At 35.8% G+C, this 20,165-nt stretch overlaps 2 protein-coding genes across 5 annotated transcripts in view; one reads left to right on the top strand and one right to left on the bottom strand.

Moving 5' to 3' along the window:
• The window catches only part of LOC106068580 (gonadotropin-releasing hormone receptor-like), a 290,469-nt gene extending 275,371 nt beyond the window's left edge, over window positions 1-15,098 (top strand). Inside the window, exon 7 of one of the 4 annotated variants that reach the window (XM_056042538.1) lies at window positions 13,248-15,098. In XM_056042538.1, the coding sequence (XP_055898513.1) occupies window positions 13,248-13,560 (313 nt within the window). In that variant the 3' untranslated portion in view covers window positions 13,561-15,098. The remainder of the gene's footprint in view (window positions 1-13,247) is intronic. The other 3 variants (XM_056042527.1, XM_056042546.1, XM_056042555.1) reach the window with 3 other exon arrangements.
• LOC129924967 (uncharacterized) lies at window positions 14,043-18,762 on the bottom strand. The gene is made up of 3 exons (XM_056022716.1): window positions 18,735-18,762; window positions 14,436-14,783; window positions 14,043-14,113 (listed from the first exon to the last, which is right to left on the bottom strand). The coding sequence occupies exons 1-3, from the start codon at window positions 18,760-18,762 to the stop codon at window positions 14,043-14,045; spliced, it is 447 nt and encodes a 148-aa protein (XP_055878691.1).
• Window positions 18,763-20,165: the final 1,403 nt, after the last annotated feature.

Here is a 20,165-nt window from a genome sequence, read left to right on the forward strand (position 1 = left end):
AATTCTTTTTCTCTGTACTTTGAAAGACTTACTTTAGACTTGGACTTTTGCAGTCTTTAGAGAAGTTGAAATGTAGCAACAATTCAATTCATTTTCTCTGAACTTTGAAAGAATTTCTCTAGACTTGGACTTTTGCAGTCTTTAGAGAAGTTGAAATGTAGCAACAATTCAATTCATTTTCTCTGTACTTTGAAAGACTTTCTCTAAACTTGGACTTTTGCAGTCTTTAGAGAAGTTGAAATGTAGCAACAATTCAATTCATTTTCTCTGTAGTTTGAAAGACTTACTCTAGACTTGGACTTTTGCAGTCTTTAGAGAAGTTGAAATGTAGCAACAATTCAATTCATTTTCTCTGTAGTTTGAAAGACTTACTCTAGACTTGGACTTTTGCAGTCTTTAGAGAAGTTGAAATGTAGCAACAATTCAATTCATTTTCTCTGAACTTTGAAAGACTTACTCTAGACTTGGACTTTTGCAGTCTTTAGAGAAGTTGAAATGTAGCAACAATTCAATTCATTTTCTCTGTACTTTGAAAGACTTTCTCTAGACTTGGACTTTTGCAGTCTTTAGAGAAGTTGAAATGTAGCAACAATTCAATTCATTTTCTCTGTAGTTTGAAAGACTTACTCTAGACTTGGACTTTTGCAGTCTTTAGAGAAGTTGAAATGTAGCAACAATTCAATTCATTTTCTCTGTAGTTTGAAAGGCTTACTCTAGAATTGGAGTTTTGCAGTCTTTAGAGAAGTTGAAATGTAGCAACAATTCAATTCATTTTCTCTGTAGTTTGAAAGACTTACTTTAGACTTGGACTTTTGCAGTCTTTAGAGAAGTTGAAATGTAGCAACATATCAATTCTTTTTCTCTGTACTTTGAAAGACTTACTCTAGACTTGGACTTTTGCAGTCTTTAGAGAAGTTGAAATGTAGCAACAATTCAATTCATTTTCTCTTAACTTTGAAAGACTTACTCTAGACTTGGACTTTTGCAGTCTTTAGAGAAGTTGAAATGTAGCAACAATTCAATTCAATTTCTTTGTAGTTTGAAAGACTTACTCTAGACTTGGACTTTTGCAGTCTTTAGAGAAGTTGAAATGTAGCAACAATTCAATTCATTTTCTCTGTACTTTGAAAGACTTACTCTAGACTTGGACTTTTGCAGTCTTTAGAGAAGTTGAAATGTAGCAACAATTCAATTCATTTTCTCTGTACTTTGAAAGACTTTCTCTAGACTTGGACTTTTGCAGTCTTTAGAGAAGTTGAAATGTAGCACTAATTCAATTCATTTTCTCTGAACTTTGAAAGAATTTTTCTAGACTTGGACTTTTGCAGTCTTTAGAGAAGTTGAAATGTAGCAACAATTCAATTCATTTTCTCTGTAGTTTGAAAGACTTACTCTAGACTTGGACTTTTGCAGTCTTTAGAGAAGTTGAAATGTAGCAACAATTCAATTCATTTTCTCTGTAGTTTGGAAGACTTTCTCTAGACTTGGACTTTTTCAGTCTTTAGAGAAGTGTAAATGTAGCAACAATTCAATTCATTTTCTCTGTACTTTGAAAGACTTTCTCTAGACTTGGACTTTTGCAGTCTTTAGAGAAGTTGAAATGTAGCAACAATTCAATTCATTTTCTCTGTAGTTTGAAAGACTTACTCTAGACTTGGACTTTTGTAGTCTTTAGAGAAGTTGAAATGTAGCAACAATTCAATTCATTTTCTCTGTAGTTTGGAAGACTTTCTCTAGACTTGGACTTTTGCAGTCTTTAGAGAAGTTGAAATGTAGCAACAATTCAATTCATTTTCTCTGTAGTTTGAAAGACTTACTCTAGACTTGGACTTTTGCAGTCTTTAGAGAAGTTGAAATGTAGCAACAATTCAATTCATTTTCTCTGTCAGATCAAAATTACTGATGAGAAGATAATTCAGATATTGCAACTTTATTAGGTGTATAATTTGTGTGAGATTATCTTTCTTGGGGAATATTTTTTAAGTCTTCTTTTCTATTCCAAGAAACATCCAATTGATGGCAATTACAGTTTCCTGGATGATGCCGCAGCATATACTGAATTGGAAAATTAAATTTAGTTGGCATTCTCTCTGTAACTCAAATTCAAATGACTAATTAGAATGTATTATTCTGCTCAGCTTAATATTCAGATGACTTTTTCTAATGTATTCTTCACAGTTGAAGAATTATTTATGGAACTCAGTCAGATAGTACAAATGAGTATAAAGGTCAAAACTCTTCCATAATGTATGTGCATCAATTTTTTTTTTTATTCCTGTTGAAAAAAAAATAGTATGTGTATTTCATAAATCTACTCTTTGTATCACGACATCCAATAAAAAAAGATAGCAGAAAAATAAATTAAAAACTTCGTTTTGCTAGCAGCTAAAATTGGTCTTTTTTAAAATCCTTATTTATGACGAATAGCTAGAATATTGGTCAAAAAGGAGAACATTATATATATATATATATAAATATTGTGTACATGGATATCATATGGCTCCTTCTGAGTCACTGGCTTTGGTTACGTCTTGAGATGGGGTAGAATCTGGAGTGACTGATCAAGCCAACTCCAGAGCGGTAGAGTTTGCCACAGTTCGTGCATGTATATGTATCTGTCCTAGGGCTAGCAGACATGGCAGCTTTCTTTTTCTTTCTCTTGACTGATGCAGCTTCGTTTCTTTTGTCCTCGGCGAAGTTCGTACCAGCACGTACAATCTGTCTCCATGCAGTCCGGTCTTGGGCTATCTCCTCCCACATACTTTGGTCGATGCCCGTGGCTCTCATGTCTCGCTTGCAGACATCTCTGTAGGTTAGTCTTTGGCGGCCTTAGGGTCTGACTCTTTCTGCAAGCTCAGCGTATAGGATGTCTTTAGGGATTCTTCCATCTCGCATGCGAATAACATGACACCGAGCCAGCGTAGTCTTCTCTGTTGAAGGAGAGCATAGATGCTGTGCACATTGGCCCGCTTCAATACTTCCTGGTTGGTGACATGATCCCACCAGGAGATACACATTATGCGTCGAAGGCATATTTAATCTGTGTTCTTGACGCATCTAAGTTGCCCAGCTCTCACTGCCATAAAGAAGTGTGCTCAGGACTCAGGCATTGTACACCAGGATTTTTGTAGCCGTAGTCAATTTGGTATTTTCCCACACACACTTGGAGAGTTTTGCCATTGCTGCAGAAGCCTTTCCTATGCTTTTTGTCAGCTCAGTGTCTAAATCTAGGTTGCTGTCTATTGTTGTTTCCAAATATTTGAATTCCTGCACCACCGTAAGTGTGTGATTTCCAATATGTATCTCTGGTATTTCTGCGACATCTTGTTAGGATTTCGGTCTTGGAGAGAATTATTGTAAGGCTATTGTGGATGTACATGGATATAGATATACATATATTACTTAACCCTTAAAGTCTGAGCTGTTTCAGAATGAGTGCATACTAAATGAAATTACAATTCTGATGTTTAGAGACTAAACTACCACACGCATCTTAAGGGTTAAAATAAACTAAAATTATCTCTCAAATAGTTTTATCCATGACAATTATAAGATCAACTCAGTAAGAGCTCAAGGAATCTGTTTCGCAACAACGGATGAGATTAAAGAATCATTTATCTGATGGGAAGCCTCTAGGAAATAGGAATTGGTGAAGCCTCATCTCTCACTCCTACCCTCTAGGATAAATCCTTCACTTTCGTCAAAGGGCGCAAGCTTGACCTCAAAGTTCACTCACTGAGACTGATAGGAGCTTCTTGCTAGCCTAGAGTTTCAAGAGCATTGATCAAATGTCTGATATATTTTTGCAGCATTGATCAAATGTCTGTTGTTGTTTTGTTTTTTTATCATTGATCAAATGTCTAATATTTGTTGAACATAGATCAATTGTCTGATATTTTACTTCTCACTTGCTATTTGACAAACGTATGTAAAAGTCTTTAAAAGTACAATTTATCATGTTATTTTTATTGTTCTATCTTGGTGCCCTTTTCTTTTCTCATTCCTTATATCTGAGATGCCATAGACACGAGATCAACATGCTTAAAGAGTAATCTACCATTTCTATTTTTTCTGAATGTTTACTTTGCTTTCGTTTTTCGTTTCTTAGACTTACACTTCATTGATAAATAAAAAGAAAAAAATTCAGGCCACGGATTGCGTTGCCATGGGGCAAGGGATGTAACTTTTAAATTAAGAATCTCCCTAGCTCAAGTCTCACAAAAATCACTGCTTGATCATCAAAATAAATACTGCCCCTTATCTCCAGCATTGAACGCTTCCGTGGCTTCACAGGAGAAATCAAAGACACAATCTTGAATAGGGAAATTGACACTACATTATAGATCTAGAAGCAGAGGAATGCATTCAAATTCAAAATTTACTAGACTATCCAAAAACGGATTGAAGACATTAAAAACTAGGTTTGTGTTTTTTAAAGCCATGATATTGTCAAATTTTAAACTTTCATTGCAGATATTCTAAGATAAATATTGGATTTTTGTAAAGTCTGTCAAAACAAGTAATCCTTCTTACATATACTTTGGTTCAAGTGTCTCTTGTATTGGACATTAAAAGACAAAAATGGAATCACATTAATCTGTCACTCCATATCAAACTGGTTGCCGCGTTTCTGACTAGAACATATTAAAATTAACTAAAAGTGTCAGAGACAAGAACACATTCACTACAAGGAATAAAGTCAGAGACAAGAACACATTCACTACAAGAACACATTCAATACAAGGAATAAAGTCAGAGACAAGAACACATTCACTACAAGGAATAAAGTCAGAGACAAGAACACATTCACTACAAGGAATAAAGTCAGAGACAAGAACACATTCACTACAAGGAATAAAGTCAGAGACAAGAACACATTCACTACAAGGAATAAAGTCAGAGACAAGAACACATTCACTACAAGGAATAAAGTCAGAGACAAGAACACATTCACTACAAGGAATAAAGTCAGAGACAAGAACAGATTCACTACAAGGAATAAAGTCAGAGACAAGAACACATTCACTACAAGGAATAAAGTCAGAGACAAGAACACATTCACTACAAGGAATAAAGTCAGAGACAAGAACACATTCACTACAAGGAATAAAGTCAGAGACAAGAACACATTCACTACAAGGAATAAAGTCAGAGACAAGAACACATTCAATACAAGGAATAAAGTCAGAGACAAGAACACATTCAATACAAGGAATAAAGTCAGAGACAAGAACACATTCACTACAAGGAATAAAGTCAGAGACAAGAACACATTCAATACAAGGAATAAAGTCAGAGACAAGAACACATTCACTACAAGGAATAAAGTCAGAGACAAGAACACATTCACTACAAGGAATAAAGTCAGAGACAAGAACACATTCACTACAAGGAATAAAGTCAGAGACAAGAACACATTCAATACAAGGAATAAAGTCAGAGACAAGAACACATTCACTACAAGGAATAAAGTCAGAGACAAGAACACATTCAATACAAGGAATAAAGTCAGAGACAAGAACACATTCAATACAAGGAATAAAGTCAGAGACAAGAACACATTCACTACAAGGAATAAAGTCAGAGACAAGAACACATTCACTACAAGGAATAAAGTCAGAGACAAGAACACATTCACTACAAGGAATAAAGTCAGAGACAAGAACACATTCAATAGAAGGAATAAAGTCAGAGACAAGAACACATTCACTACAAGGAATAAAGTCAGAGACAAGAACACATTCACTACAAGGAATAAAGTCAGAGACAAGAACACATTCACTACAAGGAATAAAGTCAGAGACAAGAACACATTCACTACAAGGAATAAAGTCAGAGACAAGAACACATTCAATAGAAGGAATAAAGTCAGAGACAAGAACACATTCACTACAAGGAATAAAGTCAGAGACAAGAACACATTCACTACAAGGAATAAAGTCAGAGACAAGAACACATTCACTACAAGGAATAAAGTCAGAGACAAGAACACATTCACTACAAGGAATAAAGTCAGAGACAAGAACACATTCAATAGAAGGAATAAAGTCAGAGACAAGAACACATTCAATACAAGGAATAAAGTCAGAGACAAGAACACATTCACTACAAGGAATAAAGTCAGAGACAAGAAAAATCCAAGGAATAGAGTTAGAGATTGTTCTCTAACATTAATAACATTGAAACATAATTCTAGTGTAACAATTCCAACAACTTTGGAGACCATGTTTTAGCGCCAACACGTGACATTTAGCTTTTTATTTCATTGGCTTTATAGCTTCAGGCCAGATTTTTCAACATCCTTAACATTCGTTTCTTTTTCTCCTTATTTTTATTCTTAATTTCATTTCTTTGCATCAGACATTCGTCTCATTGCTATTGTTTTTCTCTGGATAAATTAATACTTGTAAAAAAATGTTTGTAGTACATCAGTGACTAGGAGATAAAGGCGGAAGACAAAACTGGATATAAAGCAACAGACATTTTAATGAGAATCTGATTAGGCTTTGCGTGGCTGTGCCGTCTTTCTAATCCACTACAATGTTGAGCTCCATCCATTAATCAATGGCGCTCGTTATCAATTAGAACTAGAATTCTCTTGGTCAAACTAAAACCTAAATTGGCCTAGAAGTTTCAACAATCAATTTTTGGTTTCTGGGTCTGAAATTTTGAGAGAAATATATTTCATTGACTTTACTTAATATTTAGATAAAATACTAAGGAATACTAAAAATCTTTTTGACTTTTTGTATTATTCACTAGCGTTTAAATATATTGTTTATCTTTCTTTTATATACAGACCGACAGTTAGAGAGATAGATAGATAGAGAGAGAGAGAAAAGAGAGGAAAAGAGAATGAGAAGAGAACGAGAAGAGAAGGGAACGAGAAAAGATTGATAGAAGAATGAGAAGAGAAGAGAAAGTGTAGAGAACGAGAAGAGGAGAGAACGAAAAGAGAACGAGAAGAGAATTAGAAGTGAACGAAAAGAAAAGAACAAAAAGAGAAGAAAACGAGAAGAGAAGAGGAAGAGAACGAGAAGAAAATGAGAGCGAGATTAGAAGAGAAGGGAACGCCAAGTGAAGGGAACGAGAAGAGAATGAGAAGAGAAGATAAAGTGTAGAGAACGAGAAGAGGAGAGTAATAGAACGAGAGGATATGAGAAGAGAATGAGAGCGAGATTAGAAGAGAAGGGAACGACAAGAGAATGGGAATAGAACGAGAAGAGAATGAGAAGAGAAGGGAACAAGAAGTGAACGAGAAGAGAATGAGAACAAGAAGAGAAGGGAATGAGAAGTGAAGGGAAAGAGAAGAGAACGTGAAGGGAACGAGAAGAGCAGGGAACGAGAAGAGAAGGGAACGAGAAGAGAAGGGAACGAGAAGGGAAGGGAACGAGAAAGAATAAGAAAAGAACAAAAAAAATAAAATGAGAAGAGAAGGGAAAGAGAAGAGAACGTGAAGGGAACGAGAAGAGAAGGGAACGAGAAGAGAAAGGAACGAGAAGAGAAGGGAACGAGAAGAGAAAGGAACGAGAAGAGAAAGGAACGAGAAGAGAAGGGAACTAGAAGAGAAGGGAACGAGAAGAGAAAGGAACGAGAAGAGAAAGGAACGAGAAGAGAAGGGAACGAGAAGAGAAAGGAACGAGAAGAGAAGGGAACGAGAAGAGAAAGGAACGAGAAGAGAAGGGAACGAGAAGAGAAAGGAACGAGAAGAGAAGGGAACGAGAAGAGAAGGGAACGAGAAGAGAAGGGAACGAGAAGAGAAGGGAACGAGAAGAGAAAGGAACGAGAAGAGAAAGGAACGAGAATAGAAGGGAACGAGAAGAGAAAGGAACGAGAAGAGAAAGGAACGAGAAGAGAAGGGAACGAGAAGAGAAAGGAACGAGAAGAGAAGGGAACGAGAAGAGAAGGGAACGAGAAGAGAAGGGAACGAGAAAGAATAAGAAAAGAACAAAAAAAATAAAATGAGAAGAGAAGGGAAAGAGAAGAGAACGTGAAGGGAACGAGAAGAGCAGGGAACGAGAAGAGAAGGGAACGAGAAGAGAAGGGAACGAGAAGAGAAGGGAACGAGAAAGAATAAGAAAAGAACAAAAAAAATAAAACGAGAAGAGAAGGGAAAGAGAAGAGAACGTGAAGGGAACGAGAAGAGAAGGGAACGAGAAGAGAAGGGAACGTGAAGAGAAGGGAACGAGAAGGGAACGAGAAGGGAAGGGAACGAGAAGAGAAGGGAACGAGAAAGAATAAGAAAAGAACAAAAAAAATAAAATGAGAAGAGAAGAGGCAGACTAACCAATTGACTATGAAAATAAAGTCACTCCTCCATAACCTTAAATTATATTGATAAAACTAATCCATTCATCTTATCAGTAAATTTCCTATCTAGTGTCTTGCTGTTGAGGAGAAACTCGCCCGGTCAATATGGAAAGTGATGTAGTCCTCTAGTACACAAATGCTTTATGTCTAATTAGATTGTATGGCCAATGTTGACAGTGGCCCACGTACAATGAGTTGCCCCATACTGCTGTCTAGTGACAAGAACTTCATCACTATTGAATTAACTAACGGAGCAATCAATGATGGCAATATTTGAGGATAAAATGTCTATAGACTTTTGTTTGTTGTTGATGAACTAATGGGAAAAGATAAAGAGAAAAACAAACATTGATTTTGGTTGACTAAAGGAAATGACTCTAATGGAGTCATAGGATAAAAGAAAATATCGATTTTCTTCTTTTCCATAATATAACAAATAACCTCGCCCCCCCCCCTTTTTTTTTCAAGGGCAGTAACCAAGCTACACTATAAAATGTCTTTTATGAGGGCATGTCATCATTTCCAGGAGTTGCTTGCTCTTTATTGTCCGTGTATGTAGAGATATATTTGGCCATTTTGTTGAAATGGAAGCATCATGTAGCTCTAGATCTAATTTGTTTATAGAAATAGCTTTGAGGGTTGAGAGACAGAATGTTTCTATTTTGATCAATCATTTGACCTTTCAGTTCATTTCGCATTGTGCTGGGGGTTTTTTTGGGGTGGGGGGTGCTTTTTTGGGGGGGGGTTTGCTTTTTTTATTACTAGGAAAGGTAGAAAACAATTTTTTTTTCTCATAGTTCTTTTTAACACCATTCACCTGTTCTTGATAACACTACTCACCTGTTCTTGATAACACTACTCACCTGTTCTTGATAACACTACTCACCTGTTCTTGATAACACTACTCACCTGTTCTTGATAACACTACTCACCTGTTCTTGATAACACTACTCACCTGTTCTTGATAACACTACTTATCTGTTTTTGATAACACTACTCATCTGTTCTTGATAACACTACTCGTCAGCTTAAAACCTGGCTGCCTCTGAAAGAACTGTATGTACAATGTGCTAACAAACTATTAACAACTAGATGTGTCACCTCATCTCTGTCGATACACAAAGAACAGACGTGCGAGTGTTGAAAGTGGTGCCGATGCTGTTGTATTGTTAGTTCGATATGATACCACAGTGTACGGAGATTCATATTCATGTTAATATTATTATTATTATCTGTGGCATTTTACGTCTCGATAGACTATCTTTTCGCTTTGCAACTTCGTGTGTGACTAAAGAGGCCAATCCTTGATACACAGCTGCGGCCACAGGTTGGGCATATGTAATCACTAGGCGTCGTTGCATTTTCACCCATGGGGATCTATCCAGTGCCACTTTTCCCCAGCTGCTAGTGTTTATTATTATTGTATTGTTAATATTCATATGTATTCAATGAACCACTAGTTATGAAGATTTAGTTGAATGTGAACTTGGCCTAACTGATGTTATTGAATGATTAGCTAATTGATTTAATTGTTTTGTAAAGGGCTAATCTCTCATTTAAGGCCTTTAGGAAGAAACATTTCCCTTTGATTGAATGTCTAAGTAGGAGACGCGGTGACTGAGGGGTGAAGACTGGGATTTTAAATTTCAGGATCTTTAGTGCACCTCTGAGTCCACCCAGCTCTAATGAGTACCTGGCATTAAATGGGGAAAAGTAAAGACGGTTGGTCGTTGTACTGGCCACATGACACCCTCGTTAACCGTGGGTCACAGAAACAGATGACCGTTACATCCTGTGCCCTATAGACCACAGGGTCTGAAAGGGGACTTGACTTTCTCCTTTAAATTGCAAAGTGTAAATCCACATGTATAATATCAACAAAAATGTATTTAGTATGCATATTAGTGGAATATAATTTAAAACAACAATTAATAGCCGAAGTAGTGTTTCATATTATACACTTGAATTGCAACCGAGGAATGAAAAGTAGAAAAAAACTAAAGACTAGAGGGTAAAGTGTCTTTGTTGAGGCTTTAAATTGGCCCTTTACAAAACACTTACATTGGTTCGATAATCATTCAATAAACATCAATTTTGCCAGGTTCACATTTACAGTTAACTATATTTTCATAACTATCAGTTCATTGAATAGCCTACATATGAATATTAGCAATTTAATAATAATCACATGAATAAATTTGCGTATCATGTGGTATCGTTAGTCGAACTAACACTATAACAGTATCAGCAACACTTTCGACACTAGCACATCCCCTGTTTTGTATGGGCGGAGATACAGTTTAGTAGTTCATAGTTTCTGATATTATTTCTGAAAATATTGAAACCTGCCCTTTTACCTGCCTGAGCGGATTTATTGAGAGCCGATTTTGAGTTTGTGTTTCCAGTTTCCACACAAACTTTCTTTGTAACTTTTTTTTCTGTTTATTTAAAAAAAAAATTCCTCAATTTTCTCCATTTCATTTTCTTACGTTTTACTTTTATTACCATTATACCGCCACCATATTTTTTAATATCGCTTTCCCTTCTTTTCCTCGTACCTGTATAGCTTTTAGTTTAAAGAATGTAAATGCGCTACTATAAATCAAAGTATAAACGAAGATAAGATCATTTAAATAATTGTAAGTATGAAACTCCCTAATACTTGAAAGTGCAGATATAAAAGTTTCTAATAAGGATTGATTTCATTTTAGGTAATGAAGTATTTAACAATGTGCGGTTCTGTTTGTAGCATATTTTTTTTATTCAGTTGGACTGTGGTTGCTTGGTAGACATGTTTCTTGTTACAGCTTTACGCAGTATATTTGTATATAGTTATTCATTAGTTTTATTTTATCTCTATCTTTATCTTTCGTGTGCATTTATTCTGTGACTCTTTCTGACAATTTTCATCAACTGTCGAGTCTTTTGTCTTGTTTGTGTTAGACAGCACCTGTATGTGCAAACTCCTGTAACATATGTGTGAACACCAGTAACATATGTGTGAACACCAGTAACATATGTGTGAACACCAGTAACATATGTATGAACACCAGTAACATATGTGTGAACACCAGTAACATATGTATGAACACCAGTAACATATGTGTGAACACCAGTAACATATGTATGAACACCAGTAACATATGTGTGAACACCAGTAACATATGTGTGAACACCAGTAACATATGTGTGAACACCAGTAACATATGTGTGAACACCAGTAACATATGTGTGAACACCAGTAACATATGTGTGAACACCAGTAACATATGTATGAACACCAGTAACATATGTGTGAACACCTGATGTATATGTGTGTAAACACATGTGACATATTAATGCACACCATATGTGGGAACACCTTTAGTATGTGCGTGAACGCCTGTAATATATATTTGAGCACCTGTAGTATATGTGTGATCACCTGTATTATATTTATGTGTGAACACCTTTAGTTGTGTATGCGTGTATGAATGTCTGTGGTATGTGCGTAAACGTCTGTAGTAGATGTGTGAACATATCAAAGACATGTAGGAACACCTAAAGCACGAACACATGTATCTGTCAAAAAACAAACATATATATATGCGTGCTTTATGCGTACAATATATGAGAAATATGAACCCATTAGTTTGAAGATGATTATTGCATTGTCATTCTTGTAGTTTTAAATAATTGAAGATTGGAAATTGTTGAATAAATTGCAAAAGCAAATTAAAAAAAAAAGAAGTGATTCAAAAGGTAGACATTCAACAAATATACCAAACATACTTATGTTTGGGATGGGGGGGAGGTCCTTGTCTTTGTTTACAAATATGTTATAGCCTTGTTTCCCTTGTCTTTGTTTACAAACATATTATAGCCTTGTTTCTCTTGTCTTTGTTTACAAATATGTTAAAGTCTTGTTACTCTTGTCTTTGTTTACAAATACGTTATGGTCTTGTTTCTCTTGTCTTTGTTTACAAACATATTATAGCCTTGTTTCTCTTGTCTTTGTTTACAAATATGTTATAGTCTTGTTTCTCTTGTCTTTGTTTACAAACATATAATAGCCTTGTTTCTCTTGTCTTTGTTTACAAATATGTTATAGCCTTGTTTCTCTTGTCTTTGTTTACAAATATGTTATAGCCTTGTTTCTCTTGTCTTTGTTTACAAATATGTTATAGCCTTGTTTCTCTTGTCTTTGTTTACAAATACGTTATGGTCTTGTTTCTCTTGTCTTTGTTTACAAATATGTTATAGCCTTGTTTCTCTTGTCTTTGTTTACAAATATGTTATAGCCTTGTTTCTCTTGTCTTTGTTTACAAATATGTTATAGCCTTGTTTCTCTTGTCTTTGTTTACAAATATGTTATAGCCTTGTTTCTCTTGTCTTTGTTTACAAATATGTTATAGCCTTGTTTCTCTTGTCTTTGTTTACAAATATGTTATAGCCTTGTTTCTCTTGTCTTTGTTTACAAATATGTTATAGCCTTGTTTCTCTTGTCTTTGTTTACAAATATGTTATAGCCTTGTTTCTCTTGTCTTTGTTTACAAATATGTTATAGCCTTGTTTCTCTTGTCTTTGTTTACAAATATGTTATAGCCTTGTTTCTCTTGTCTTTGTTTACAAATATGTTATAGCCTTGTTTCTAAAAAAAATAATTTAGAGATGTCTGGAAATACTTATGATGACTATGAAACAACTTTTCGAAATCCAATGATTCTACTGAATAGGAGAGTACGAGGAGAGGGGGGAGGGTATAAACATGAGAGTAAAAAAAGAGTACATACTTATATTTAGTAAGCTTCGAACGTGCACACTAGATGTTTTGTTTCCTTGACAATTTTTAGCTATATCTCTAATGGACGCATGAATGTCTATGTTTTGTTTCATTTGTTTATGTGTTAAGATCTACTTTTTTGTTTTACTGACTTTTATTTTCATGTCATTCGCAGTTCTTGGAAAAGAAACGCCTGGCAAGGGACGTGGCCAAAGCAGCAGAGCTCCAACCAAAGTCCCAGTCCGCGTTCAGATGTTCAGGACGACACACCTGCTAGTTGCTCTGTGTCTAAGGACTCCAGAAATAGACTCCTGGTCAACGCATGCCTGTGTGACGCCTGCCATTTCGAAGTGAAAGAGCAAAAAGTTTACTTCCCTTTGTTTGATCAGAAGCGAGGCTCTGCTGAATCAAGTCGTTGCTGGAATTTTTCTCACAAACATTTGACCAATGGCGAAGTCAAGAACTGTTCATGTTTTCACTCGTACTAATGTGTATATAATTGTAAAAGAAAAAAATAAAGTATCATTTGTTTTAAAGCTTTTCTATTTGGTGATAGGAAAGTCATGCTCTTGTTACCATACTTATACCTCAAAAGGACTTTGACGCGTACAAAGCAATAGATCCACAATTATGATTTTGTCCATGTATGTTCCTTTTTATTTTATCTTTTGACACATTCAACTATCTTTCAATGAAAGCACTGGGTGTAGGCAATGTGAAAGCACTGGGTGTAGGCAATGTGAAAGCACTGGGTGTAGGCAATGTGAAAGCACTGGGTGTAGGCAATGTGAAAGCACTGGGTGTAGGCAATGTGAAAGCACTGGGTGTAGGCAATGTGAAAGCACTGGGTGTAGGCAATGTGAAAGCACTGGGTGTAGGCAATGTGAAAGCACTGGGTGTAGGCAATGTCATTCACAGACACAGACATTTGGAAAAACTTTGAATATTAGAAACCAGATGGTCTAAATAATCATGCCCAAAGCAACAATGTTGAGGCCTTGTGTTCTTTCTCTTTTAATCTCATTAATGACATGAGTAACACTTTAACAAGATGAAACACTTTATTAAGATGAAACATTTTAGCAAGATAAAACACTTTACCAGGATGAAACATTTTAGCAAGATGAAACACTTTACCAAGATGAAACATTTTAGCAAGATAAAACACTTTACCAAGATGAAACATTTTAGCAAGATGAAACACTTTATCAAGATGAAACATTTTAGCAAGATGAAACACTTTACCAAACTGTGGCATTTTACGTCTCGAGAAATGATCTTTTCCCTTTGCAACTTCTTTTGTGACTAAAGAGGCCAATCCTTGATACACAGCTGCGGTCACGGGTTGGGCATATATACTCACCAGGCGCCGTTGGACCATGAAACACTTTACCACGATGAACCACTTTACCAAGATCAAACACTTTACCAAGATCAAACACTTTACCAAGATCAAACACTTTACCAAGATCAAACACTTCAGGAAGATCAAACACTTTACCAAGATCAAACACTTTACCAAGATCAAACACTTTACCAAGATCAAACACTTCAGGAAGATCAAACACTTTACCAAGATCAAACACTTTACCAAGATCAAACACTTTACCAAGATCAAACACTTCAGGAAGATCAAACACTTTACCAAGATCAAACACTTTACCAAGATCAAACACTTTACCAAGATCAAACACTTCAGGAAGATGAAACACTTTACCAAGACAAAACTTTTAGAATCACAATCTATAACGTATTGATTTTTCTTTTTTTTATATATCTTCTCCATTCTATTTTGTTTTTCTAACCAAAGTGTCTTCAAAGTTTGGGATCCTCTCGATAGAGTTTACTCCTAGTTTATGTTATGATATCGTTGTTCACAAAGTATGTGGCTTTCTCATTTTATGGCTATCTTTAAAACCGAAGAGATGATCAGATGGAAAGTATTCTGTCACTATTTAACAGTGTTAGAATGGATAAAATAATCATTACAAAAATTATTACTTTATTATTATTACTTTATTAAATTAAATGTCATGAATTATAAAATGTGTTTTCATATGTTCAGTTAATTAAAAACCAATATATGAACATGTATTGACTTCTACTGCATAACATTTACACAAATATATCGTAGTTGTTCTTTTTTTCTCAAGTAGGTCAACCTATAGTTAGCAATAGCTTTGGGATTTCCCTATTGTGTTCTTTTTCAACCTCTTGAGTAACAACCAGAGACTTATATATATTATATCTAGACTGGACATGGACATCTTTTAACACTACAAAAGATGTCGTGAAATTTATTTATTTTTAAGTTGAAACAAGGCTTTGTTTTGTAACGTAGATATAATAAGTAAAGTTGTTTTTTTCAACTCTAACCTGTGCAACATATAATGTAATTTTTAGCGGCCCCCGAAAGGGGAAAGGGCGCTATAAGTTTTGTGTGGCCTGTCTTTCCATCCCGTTTAGATCTTAGAAACTAGAAGAGAAAATGAAAATCGGACATCATGATATTTTAGATCATTTAAAGTTCTGATGCAATGGTTACTTTTTTCTTTTCCGAAAGTGAACTATCTAATTTTAAAAATTATCTATGTAAGTTGATTTTTCATAAAGTACACCACTTTTACAACTATTCACTATTAATAGTAACAAACACTGGAGGCTCTTTAGTAGGGGAGGCATATTACTATATTTTTTTTACACATTTATGCAAACGGTTTTAGATTTCTTTTGTCCAAAAATAATATTTTTTAAATTTGTATTGCAAAGTTACAAAAGTTCTGTCATAATAACTACTACATTTACACACACAAAAATTTAACTATTTTTTAAGAGGAAAAATCTATTTAGTATGCATATAAGTTGGACAGAATTTAAAACAACAATTACTAAGTAGTTATTCATATCATCGCGTGAGCTGCAGACTGCAGGATCAGACACAAAAATCAACCAAAATGATTTTCTTTTTTTACGGAAATGTTTTTTTTCTTGAGGATTTGATTAAGAGTTTGCCCCTATACAAAACAATTAGATATTCATTATAAGACATCAGTTAGGCCAGGTGTCGCCAACCTTTTAAGTCGGAAGAGCCAAAAATTATAATTTACAACATTTTGAAGTTGTTAAAGAGCCACAAAGATTTTTTCTTGCCAACTATAAATAGTTCTCAAACAATGAATTTTTTAAAATGAAAAAAAAAAGAAAGAATTCATTTATAAATAGTGTTTTTCACAACAAATAAGATAATCGAGCAAACAAATTCAATGGGAGCATTTGCTTTGTATGGTTTTAGAAAGTTTGGATACATTTGGCTCATGACTGTTGTTTTTGGTTTCAAACACGACTCTAAACTTTCATTTGTTAGTTGGCTTCTTACTTTACTTTTAACTATATTCATGCAATAGAACGCTTGCTCGCAAGACTAAGTCGATCCAAAGATAGTTATCACTTTGAATGCTAACTTCACCTCACTGTATCAATTCGCGGCATTCCTTTTAATGCTGTCCACTTTTGTTACGTTACGTACATACACTTCTGGACCTTCAACTCTTCCAACTTGCTTTTCAACTCTGTGGATTTCGTTAATATTTGTGTTGATATGGTGTACTCGGAATACTAGAATGGTTTTGTTGGTTTTGAACTGCTTAAATCTGTCAACAAATTCACCTCTGATTTTTTTTTATAACTGTGCTGAAGTAATTCGTGTCAAAAGTTGCACTGATTTTATCGCGATACTGCTTTAGACATTCAAAATGAAGTAATTGACCGCTCTGAATATCTTCTGCAAAAAGAATTAATTTTTCTTAAAAACAAACCAATTCCTCTACCAAAACAGGCTGGGTTTTCCTTTCCTTGCAATTTTAGATTCAACTCATTTAATTTTCGCTGTTATATCAATCATAAAGTGAGATTTTCGCAACTATTTGTCGTTCTCTAATTCGGTGTGATCAATGCCTTTATCATTTAGAAATGTATTTATTTCATTCAAGCACAAAGCGAAACGTTTCATCACCTTGCATTATTTAGTGAAACATAACAATTTCTTGGTTTATTTTGCTCCGACGAATCGTTGTTGCCCTTTTTGTTTTTTCTGTCATACTTCTGGCTCTATTAGTTGTTATTGAAATGATTTTATCTTATTTTCTTCAAGGTATTTTTGCATAGCATTTGCTCTATCGTCCCCTCTAGTTTGTCACAAGAGAGGTACACGTAGCAATTCTAGGAACGACATATACCTGACAAAAAAGGCAACTTGTGTCGTGTGTTTATGTCGCAAGACTAATCTATAGCAAGTGATACAGCAGAAGAAAATTGAATATCTTTCAGCTGCAAATATGATAAATTTGAAGACATTTTAACTATTCTATTTTGTACTGTTTCAGCAGATATTGGCAAATCTTTGTTTGTTTTTTTTCAAGATTTCTGGTTTGTTTTTTAAATCACGAAACAGTTCCTCAGATGCACGTAGGAAGCAATCTTCGACATACCATCTGTAAATGGTTTGGCTTTTTGTGTAATTTCTAGTGGTACCGCAAAGCTTGCCAGATTAGCATCACTTATAGATTACTTCTAACTTTGAGAATATAATTCGCTTCCAACTCATTTACTTGAAACAACAAACTATACGTCACAGTGGTTAAGACGCCAATCCGTCTTGTGTCGAAAGCAAATTAAAAGCTATATAGAAACATCCGATGACGGCCGAGATCTTCCGACTTACTGACAATAGTGACGACGCGTGTAATGGGGGAGGGGTGTGGTGAAAAGCGAGTACAAGTGGATGAGAGATAGAATCGGCGCCTAATCTTCGTTAAAAGATTCAGAACTTCTTTAAAAAATGTTTCGATAAAATAAATAATATTTGCGTATGGAACCAAAGAGCCGCATGTGGCTCGCGAGCCGCAGGTTGCCGACCCCGGAGTTAGGCCAGGCTCACACTTACCTTCACGTGCCTGCCTGGGTGGACCACTTCGGGGGCTGATTTTGAGTTTGTGTTTCCACACAAACTGTCTTTGTAAACTTGTTAGATCTAGATCAAAAATAAGAGTACTCTAATCTCATAATTATTATTTTGCAATTTTTAGATACATAATCTAGAAAGATCTAGGTAATGAATCTATTTAAATGTACTTAAGATGATTAAAATAAAAAGACTTGAATTATTTCGATCTATGATTTTTGAAACATTATCTTAATGGAAACTAACAGGAAATTGCTTTGTTTCATATATTTGTGTGAATATATAGGCTAGTTCTGTGATTCTAATGAAAATCCGAGATTGATTTAACATTAATTTTAAACTTTGAAAACTAAAGATCATTACTTTTCTAAGACAGAAAATATTGATTGGGGCGACTTCCATTACAGCTTGAAAAAGAGTTACGTACATAAATATATATATGTAGGTCTGTGAATCGATCAATCGCGGATAAGAATTTGTTTCCGATTTCCAATCAAGATATAATATATTTAAGTCTATGGTTACAATTCAACTTTGTTCCAGTGCTACCCACTCATGGCTACATTTTGTATCGTTCTGACAACGATAAATTTAGAATTAGATCAAAGCATATTCGGTCAAGTTTGAATTCAGATCCTCGTCCTAACATGATTAAGTGAGTCTGAATTGACCTCAGAGTTTGTTGAAATAATTTTATATCACATAGCATCTCAATATTGTTCTGCGCCATGTTTCGTCTTCACTGTAGGGAAAGAAAGGATTTTGGTGGCTACCATGTGAGATGTTGGTGGCTACCATGTGAGATGTTGGTGGCTACCATGTGAGATTTTGGTGGCTACCATGTGAGATGTTGGTGGCTACCATGTGAGATTTTGGTGGCTACCATGTGAGATGTTGTTGGCTACCATGTGAGATTTTGGTGGCTACCATGTGAGATGTTGGTGGCTACCATGTGAGATTTTGGTGGCTACTATGTGAGATGTTGGTGGCTACCATGTGAGATGTTGGTGGCTACCATGTGAGATGTTGGTGGCTACCATGTGAAATGTTGGTGGCTACCATGTGAGATGTTGGTGGCTACCATGTGAGATGTTGGTGGCTACCATGTGAGATTTTGGTGGCTACTATGTGAGATGTTGGTGGCTACCATGTGAGATGTTGGTGGCTACCATGTGAGATGTTGGTGGCTACCATGTGAGATGTTGGTGGCTACCATGTGAGATGTTGGTGGCTACCATGTGAGATTTTGGTGGCTACTATGTGAGATGTTGGTGGCTACTATGTGAGATGTTGGTGGCTACCATGTGAGATGTTGGTGGCTACCATGTGAGATGTTGGTGGCTACCATGTGAGATGTTGGTGGCTACCATGTGAGATGTTGGTGGCTACCATGTGAGATGTTGGTGGCTACCATGTGAGATGTTGGTGGCTACTATGTGAGATGTTGGTGGCTACCATGTGAGATGTTGGTGGCTACCATGTGAGATTTTGGTGGCTACCATGTGAGATGTTGGTGGCTACCATGTGAGATTTTGGTGGCTACTATGTGAGATGTTGGTGGCTACCATGTGAGATTTTGGTGGCTACTATGTGAGATTTTGGTGGCTACTATGTGAGATGTTGGTGGCTACTATGTGAGATGTTGGTGGCTACTATGTGAGATGTTGGTGGCTACTATGTGAGATGTTGGTGGCTACTATGTGAGATGTTGGTGGCTACTATGTGAGATGTTGGTGGCTACCATGTGAGATGTTGGTGGCTACTATGTGAGATGTTGGTGGCTACTATGTGAGATGTTGGTGGCTACTATGTGAGATGTTGGTGGCTACTATGTGAGATGTTGGTGGCTACTATGTGAGATGTTGGTGGCTACTATGTGAGATGTTGGTGGCTACCATGTGAGATGTTGGTGGCTACCATGTGAGATGTTGGTGGCTACCATGTGAGATGTTGGTGGCTACCATGTGAGATGTTGGTGGCTACTATGTGAGATGTTGGTGGCTACCATGTGAGATTTTGGTGGCTACCATGTGAGATGTTGGTGGCTACCATGTGAGATGTTGGTGGCTACTATGTGAGATGTTGGTGGCTACTATGTGAGATGTTGTGGCAAGACGATGGTTTTCAGACAGA

Source organism: Biomphalaria glabrata, chromosome 1 (genome assembly GCF_947242115.1).
Source record: "Biomphalaria glabrata chromosome 1, xgBioGlab47.1, whole genome shotgun sequence".
Classification (NCBI taxonomy): Eukaryota; Metazoa; Mollusca; class Gastropoda; family Planorbidae; genus Biomphalaria; species Biomphalaria glabrata.